This window comes from Nyctereutes procyonoides, unplaced genomic scaffold (assembly GCF_905146905.1).
Source record: "Nyctereutes procyonoides isolate TBG_1078 unplaced genomic scaffold, NYPRO_anot_genome, whole genome shotgun sequence".
Lineage (NCBI taxonomy): Eukaryota > Metazoa > Chordata > Mammalia > Carnivora > Canidae > Nyctereutes > Nyctereutes procyonoides.
In genome coordinates, this window is record NW_026575040.1 from 21478105 (window position 1) to 21487253 (window position 9149).

Genomic DNA, 9149 nt, shown 5'->3' on the forward strand with positions numbered 1-9149 from the left:
TAGGGCTTTTATTTATTTGTTGTTTGTTTTGGTGTTTGGTTTCTCATTTGAAGAAGTAACAAAATGCATAGAAAGTGTTCATCAGCTGTGATTTGTGTGACAGAATGAACCACTGCACCCATGCAGAGTGGCTCTTTCTAACTGACCAGCCTGATATTCTTCTGTCTGTGTCCTATGGCTGTTAATTGAGTATATTGTTTTAGATTTATGCATTAAAAATACGATTTCTACTTTGGAGGATCACTTTGTTACTTTGTAGCTTTTAAGCTGATGCCATGAACTTATTTTTCTTGTAAGATAAAGTCTCATCTATAGATTTTTCAACTAATTACATGTCTGCCAATACATACTTAGAGGATACATTTTATTTCAATTTATTATTTGTGTTTACATAGTGTGTCCCTGGAAATATCTGGGCAACTGAAAGGAAATGTTTTAATAGTGTTTATTACTATTTTTTCATCGCTCTCTTTCTTCTCTCTCTTTCTCTCTCTCTTTTTTTAATAGCTGCAGTCAGTCCGGTCAAGCATGACAGCAACTCAAACTCGGCAAACTTCCAAGACACTGAGGACATGCCTGACAGATGTGTCTTGGAAGAGTCTGAGAGTCCAGGTGAAAGCCATTTAAAAATAGTCAAGTATAAAATGATAAATTTGACACAGCTTTGGGGTCCTTGGAAGGGGGTGGCAGGGAGGACATTGTGATGCCGTTTGCTCTTAGCAGCTGCACTGTCAAATGAATGGTCACCTCCAGGGGTCACAGTGTGGGGCTGTTACCTTTTCCTCTCTCATCAAGAATTCAGTTGGAGGAAGTACAAAGGCTTTATGACCGAGAAGGGAAGCTGACACTATTAGTTCATTATCATCAATTTTTAGGCTAAACTGGTTAAGAGAGGCCAAGATTGAAAACTGGAGAAATGGTAGCATTTTAAATATTCACGTAATGGGATCAAGCGGAAGTGGAGAGTTAAAGGGACAAGGGACACAGATTACCATCATTGCAAGCTATTTGCCTTTCTAAACAGAGACAACATTCTAACGGGGACGCAAGGATTTTAGCAGAACAGTAATGGACTCAGGGACACGTCAACTGTTGAGAACAAACAAGACAAAAGGAAGTAATAACCCTTCCTCATGCCATAAAATTTACCCATGTCCCAAGTTACTTAGTTTTGTATTTTCTTTGTAGAAAGAATAGACAGAGATGTAGCAGAAGGATAGAGGCCGGAAACCCTTAAGCAGGGATTTTTCTTTCTGTTCTTGTCTTGTTTCGAAACATGTCTAGTCTTTAACAACTAATTAAGCAAAAGGGGAAAAAAAAAATCCTGTGAAAGTTGAATGACATTCCCGGATCACTACAAAGTCATAAGGTGCTAGAAGGAACCTTATTACCATGAGTGAAACAGTTAACTATCTCCCCCACCAAACGTTTTCCTTTCCTGTTTTCTCTGGCTGCCTGTGTACCCTCAACCCTCTTGCATCTTTGTGTGCTGATCCTTGTATCAGATTTTTGATTCATCCTCTCTGTGGCCTGTCAGCTTAGTTAAGAGATTTCCAAATCTTGTAGCCTTCGCTGACAGGGGGCAGCTGCAAACAGTCCCCTGATCCTTCCCCGAGGAGAGCTACTGAGATTTAATTTTCAGTGAAAGGTGCAGCCTGCAATCTATGTCAGGTCCCCTAAGTCATCTCGGAACCCCAATAGGCCCAGTGGCGATGGCATTGTATTTCAGTTCCCTCCACTACACCAAGATTCCTCAAAAGATGAACTGCTGCCGTGTGTCTGTTCTCAACCACACTTCTGCTTTAGCATCCCATGGAACTGAGAAATGGCATCTTTTTCACTGACAGAAATTTTTAATCAAAATATTAAGCCCACCTCCTGTCATAATATCTGAAAAACAAATGTAGGTTAGTCCCACTCTAAAAGGGAGATGGCGGTGATAGCATCACATTTCTATTAAATTATTTTAAAACTGCTTCTAATTTTGACAAAAATGACCTAATTTTGACTAGATTTTTAAACTGTCTTAGTAAACAGTTTTCTATCCATCCTACGCAGTTAAACCTGTGAGTTGAGCCTTTACCTAAGTGTTCATTGTTTTCGGCAAGGACAGATTGGCTTTATGTCTTTTCAAAAGTAGAATAAATTTCAGTCATCCCTCAATATGAGGGGAATTGTAGTAAAATTCAAATATTACAGGGTTTACCTGATTGATAGAAACAAAAGGGTCTATCAAAACAAAGATTAATTAGAAAAGATAGGTACTGATAAAGAATCTTAACTTAAAAAGTGAGTACTGTTCTATACATCGGACATCATTAAACTGGTAATAAAGAATGAATTACTCTGGCTTTTTCCTCTGTCCATTCCTGCATTTTAAGACATCTTGCCTTATAGGCCTAGAAACCTCTGGAGAGTTCACTACTGGTCTCACTGCCTTCCACTGAGAATTTGTGGCTTGGTTGTCATGGAGACATCGTATTTCTCCAAGAATTGCTCATATTGATCCGTGGCCAGGCGTAAATGGCCAAGCGAGTGTGAGGAATAAAGGGGGCTGGGCAGTCCTATAAAATGACCAGGGCTTGTGGGTTGGAAATAAGCTCATAGCAAACACTTAGGTAAAAAGAAAGAAGCAGTTTTATTTTGTTTCAGGATTTCTTTCTGCACTTTGGGCCATTGTCTTCTTTCACTATGAACTGAAAGAAACTTGTTAGTCACTTGTCATGTCAGATCTTTGGTGCTTGTCCTGACACAGCTGTCAGCCTTCCAGCTCTGTGCAGTTCAGGGACACACAACAAAGAGGCAATGACATGAATTATTTATTGCTCCTCGTGTGGATAAAATTCTGTGATAAGAAATTAAGACACTTCTGACAGAGGTGCTTGTTTAGTAAGAAAGATTTTGATGAGAGAGTGCATTTCCTTGAAGTATGAGCATTTGAGAGGGAAAATTCTTAAAACTGAACACGAAGGAAGATATGTGAAATTGGTGGCATGCAGGGACTTTCTTGCACTGTGAAAATATGACTGTCCACTTCCCAGCATCCAAAAATTAATGAAAAAATACCAAGTCATTCAAAAGGAGGGGCTCCAAAACTATAAACGTTACTTTAGTGGTTTAGTTACCTCTATTTGCCATGTGTAAGTGGGATTCCTCTGGAAAGTACATTTAACCATGCTCTATTAGAAGAGAGGGCAAAATTTGGGAGCTTTAAGGGATAAGCTTTGGGAAGGTGTCATCAAACCAACAGAGGGACTTCAGTAGCTATGTTTGTAATTGCATTGGTATATCCGTTATTCCTTATATGGAGAGGAGTGCATTCAAATCTGAACGTATTGTTCTTACCATTTTCACCTGGCATATTGTGGTTCACTCAAAAGTCCTTTTAATATTTTCATGTACATGCAAAATCCTCCCTGTTACAAAGTTGAATGTGGTCAGTCTTCTAGCTTTAATGGATATTGACCTTACATGGTTTTATCTATGCAACTCTAAATGACTAATATATTTACTACCTCATTTTTAATGAACAAACCAGTTGCTCAAATAGCATATAGAAAATGAAAACAAAAAATCATTTTCCCATCCAAGCACAGTTCAAGAATATCGCCTCACATATTGTCCTTTCCAAATAAAATCTTTTCTTTGCAAATCCCCCGAACATCCTTTTCCTTTGCTCTTAGAGCTTCATATGGCAGATACCAATTCATTTACGTAGGCAGAGAGCAAAAGGATAGTGAAGCACAGAAAAACCATAATAGTTTTACTTTCTTTAAAGGTGAAGTTAAAGTTTTCTAAATATTGATACAACATTTTAAAATGTCATTAATGAAACCACACTTTTTAAGTTTATGTAAAAAATAAGACTGACTTTATGCATTGATTATCTTTGAATGCAATGGGTCTTGAACTCAATCTGCAGACTGTGTATTTTTCTATCGATATTGCTGCTTCTCCAGCACTGAGTTGACTAGGAAGACCCATTTGTAAATGGGCCAGAGTGTGCAACTAGGTCACAATTTAGAGGGCTGGTGGAGTGGTTGTTCACCTGATCTCTAGAGCACTCTACCTATTCATCATGCCATCGTGATCTCTTTATTGGTTCAAGCTGTATACCCAGGTGAGTGCCTGCAGTCCATTAAGGTTGGCAAAGCAACTTTAGACTAGAGCATTCTTGTTACTCTGACCCTGCTAGTGAACCTGGAGGTCTTGTCTGATAGGTTAAGGTCTCCCTCAGCAGTGTCTTTTCTTTGGAATAATTCATTAGCAAAGAGTTTTGACTCACAGGTGAATCCCAGATTGAAGTTTCTGGCTTAGATTCTGTGAAGTCTACTTGCTTCTTCACTGGCATTTATACATTCCCAAAACCTGTGGGAATATCTTTGATGTCTAGTAATAGAAGCACTGAGGCAACATTGTGAACTTACAGCTCCCCTTTTTTCAGATTTTAGGGCCATTAGGTTTCTTTCTTTGGCTCTTTAAAGCCTCATCACTTCTGAATCTGAAAGATGCTATCACAAAAATAGTGCAGTCTTTTGCTGGTTAACTTCTTGTTAACTGCTTCATGCACAGTGATGAAAGCTCAATTCCTATTCTCCAGAATATAATAAAAAGTGTTCCTTGTCCCTTATCTTTGCACTCATGATGATAAAAAATTTAGTGTGACATTCGTGATTTTTATCCAAGTGCTAATGAGAGACCTTGAGCTTTTATCACCTTATTGGCTTGGAAAATTAAGAATTTTACTTGCTAGTGCACTAGGGACAGTACATTTAAACAGCTTCAGCTGAAAATAGTGGCAAGAGAGAGCTTGAAAGTACAAAAAAAAAAAAGGCATTCAGATCAGTGTTTTCACGTCATTCCGAAGTAGTTTATAATCAGTATGCATTCTGGCATTAAGAGAACATTTTAGTCGTTTTTATATAGCACGTTATGTGTATAGATCTATATACATCATTGTCAATCAATATTGCATTTGCATGAATCTGATGAACAAAACTAGATTTCTCACAGTTTCCAGGGGATGTACTACATTGTGAAAAGCCAAGGTGGAGGGCTTTTTTTTTTTTTTTCTTTTACTATTCTAGCTCATGAATCAACAGCAAAAATCAGGTAACGGAAAGTAGGACAGATTCAGGACTGGAGTGCTGGAGATGGCTGATGATGATGCATGAAGCAGAAAAAATGTGTAATGTGTGAGCAGCCCATCAATCATAGCTATCGAGAACACACTTCTTAGGGTTAGTACTAAAAAAATTGTTCTAGAAGGAGTAAGAACAATTTCAGTAGTAAAAACACATAAACCCTTTCTTCAGTTGTGTTTAGCAATATCGACATTTTTAAAAAGCTGCCCAAATGGAAAAAATTAAGCATCAACGTAATAATTTTTAAAAACATGTAAAGTTCTAGGCTTAAACACACACACACACACACACACACACACACACATTTAACTAAACCAAATAACCAGCTTTTTGAGTCTTTGCCAGTAGGAGTGGGGGTTACTATGCCTGGTCATGTCATTAATATCTGTATTTAAATGTATTTAGAAGTGCTTAACTAAGATACAGTGCTCCAATATGTTTGCTAGACAAAATAATTTAAATCAAGTGATATTTTTTTAGCCTACAATAATAATCATCCAAGTAGTCTGAAATTTAAATGCTTTTTTGATTCTATAATTCAAACCAGTTTTCAACTAACATTTATAACATTTGGTCCTAAAATTGCAGTTGTGGGTTTCTCTGAGAGCAACTGAGATACTTGAAATTTATTAATTTTAAGCCCAAGTCATCTTTTTGAAAACTTTCATCTTTCTTGGCAATTAAAAGAAAAAACAACCTATATTAATAATGTATGCAATTAAAATATATTTACCTGAATCCTAGTTTATAAGAAAGAATATTTTTTGTTATATTAACATTGAAATTTCAGGATAGAAAAAATATAGGAACTATAGGTAATTCTGTCCTTCATTTTTTTTCTCATCCCTTCCTTCCTTTCATCCTTCCCTTTCTTTTTTCATTCCTCTCTTGCTTTCTTCCTCCTTTCCTCTTTCTTTCTTCTTTCTTTACCTAACCATATAACCTGATCATCTGTTTCCTTTCTAGGTAAGCAAAGGCATCATTCATGGATAACGAAGGTGTGCTCCTGCAAGCTGTGCTAAATGGAATCTTATCTATAGGAATCAGATTTGGACAAACTATGACACCTAAACATGCTATTTGTTTACTGTTGTATAAAACTATACTGTTATTGGTCAAGTTATTAGATTTTAAGTAGATTTGCTAATACTTTGGAAAGAGTGTATAAAAATATAATTACTGATTGAAACTATCTGAATTGATCTAATTTTAGAAAATCATTGTCAAAATCATTCTACATTCCTGCTTCTTACTTTCCTTTTAGAATTTCCAACAAGGAATGCCAGTCTGCAGACACAAATTTAACACTGTTTTAGATTTTCTTCCATCTTTTCAGTTGCTGGATTATGTAAACAATATTAAAACCACATTTCTTTTAAATATTGTAAAATACAATGCTTCTAAATTTAATTCTGCCTCATTGTATCTAATCTAAAACTTTACCAAATTTATTTGATTTGTTAGCTTAGAACATTTTATTTTAGTATATGCTTTAATATGGATCAGTCACCCTGCAGTAAATCTCGTCAAAGCATGAAATGTTGTCAACAAATAGCCAGTTCCATTTAGTCATCAATTAGCCCAAATAAGTGATAGTATAACAGGGACCAATCTTGTGTGATCAGGTTCATTTGGACTTCTAATGACATAGAAGCCAATGTCTTTAGCCAAACGTTGATCTTGTTGGCCTTATAGATGTGAACTATATATATCTACGTAGAGCACATTGCAATTGATCCTTTTTAGGTATAAACTCTGGTAATTCCTTTCCCAGAAAGAAGTTTGACTAGCAGGAATTCTTGAACTAAAATATGCAAAGCAATATAAATAGGAACAAAGTGCTCATCTATTAAAACCGTTAGTGATCTGATTTATTTGTTGTGACTTGTATAATTCCTGGATTTATAGAAAATCATAAAAAAGATTATTAGTGTGCATATGAATACAAATATCACCTAATCCATAAAAATGGAAATAAAATGTTAAATATATGATCTATATATCTATCTATCTAATAGGGAAATTCTATTCACTTCAATTTAACAAACATATTTGAGGGCAGCAGCATCAGGTCCTATGCTGGGACACAATAGGGTGATAAGAGAAGAGAACTGTACATTGGAATAGCATGGTCTCTACCATTAAGGAACTTTTCATTAATAACTGACCTGGATGTAAAGCAGACATAAATCTGTGTTCTTTTTTCCCCCCCTAAAATATGATGTCATTTCTTGAAATTACTTTTAAATTGTACTTCAAAGAGTAAAATATTGTCAATATGAATAATCATGGAAAATTGTCATCTTTGAAAATCATTGTATATACTCTCCCCCTCTCCACCACATACATTGGAAATAGTCCAAAGCTACTTTGAACAAATTTCAAAATGAAGGTAGAAACCAAAGCAATGAAAAACATTTTCTTACATGCTATTGTAGGCTCTGAAGGCCATTACAAGAAGGAATACCAAAAACATTTTTGATGATGGCAATATCAAATATGTATATATTCTCTCAAGAGGACAATTTTAATAGTTAAAACTTACTTCAATGTTCAAGTTCTGGGATATTTATTAAAAATAATCTTTGTTTTTAGAGCTATGCTTTATTATTTCCTTTTCAATGAAGATTAAAAATAAGTTTAAACAGTTGCCATATTTAGTATTTTCCAGGTCTAAAGAAACCAATATTGAATCCTTGGAAAATATGTTATGAGTCACCAGATACAGGAAATTAGAACTGACATAACCATAACATTACTAAATGAGATTTTTAAGAATTGTTTGGCATCACGTTTTGCAATTGCTAAAATTTAATAGTTAATATTAAATGACTAATTATAATATTTTATCAATATGAATTCTGGAGGCCAACACCATTAACTATTAAATTTTTAATTCCTGAAAATGAGAGTTTTAGAGAGAGGCATTTAAATAATGTTCTCTAATATCCATGTGCAAATGTAGACAAATCCACTAGTCTTTTTAAAAATGATTTCTTGGGGCATCTGGGTGGATCAGTCAGTTGAGCATCTGCCTTTGGCACAGGTCATGATCCCAGAGTCCTGGGATCTAGCCCTGTGTTGGGCTCAGAGGGGAGTTTGCTTCTACCTCTCCACACTGCCCATGCTCTCTCTCCCTAGTTCTGTCTCTCTCAAATAAATAAATAAAATATCTTTAAAATGATTTCTTTATATTAACTAATGTTCAGCAAGTTTCAGCAATGTCTCTTGTAAGGAGAACTTAAAATAGCAAGTTGCTGCACAACTAACTGGATTGACCACATAGGGACCCTAACCTCTCAGTACACGACTAAAAACCCAAAACCAGCAGCTTCTTGAACAGGTGTTTATCCTTTCTTGACTTAGCCTTAAGTAACAAGCAGAGCAATTGTATTAGCAAGCAACTAATTTGTGTGTGTCCAGAATCTTCCTTGTCATTGTAATAAATAATTCATTTAAAGAATCATTCTGTGTTCCTCTTTTGGCATTAATCTTGGTGATATTTATGATTATCTATTTCCTTCCAAGGAATATCATATTTTCAAACTTGCAAGTGGGGATTCTGTTACTATTCAGAGTTAGTTACTGGCTGTGTTGCTGAGGAAAGACTACAGGAAGAATGTAAGTTTAATGGCCAAGGCCTCACCACCGTGTGTTCAGATACTGCCTCCAGAGCTCCCTCCCAGGGTTCAGGCAAAGATGCTCCACAAGATGGCTTATGGAAAGCAATCTGAACACAGCAAAGCACTTAGAAGGTAAAATTTATAATATTATAAACTTACAATTATAGAGACAGCCTCAGACCTGAAGCATTCTGTTGTTAGTTTAGAAACTAAGTGAAGGCTACTTTGAATACGCCACTATGAGAAAAATGGCATCATCTGAGGACATGATGTTCAGTTGCTCTAAAGTTGCTTTGCCAACCTTAATGGACTGCAGGCACTTAGATGATGCCATCTAAGATAAAAGGACAGTCTATGATGTGTTCTTGACATATCACAAGTT

General features: G+C 35.8%; 1 protein-coding gene across 1 annotated transcript in view; it reads left to right on the plus strand.

The window, feature by feature from the left end:
* WDR72 (WD repeat domain 72) overlaps positions 1-8596 on the plus strand; it is a 220854-nt gene extending 212258 nt beyond the window's left edge. Inside the window, exons 19-20 of the mRNA XM_055319623.1 lie at positions 508-612; positions 6111-8596. Of these exons, the coding sequence (XP_055175598.1) occupies positions 508-612; positions 6111-6166 (161 nt within the window). The 3' untranslated portion in view covers positions 6167-8596. The remainder of the gene's footprint in view (positions 1-507; positions 613-6110) is intronic.
* The last annotated feature ends 553 nt before the right edge of the window (positions 8597-9149 follow it).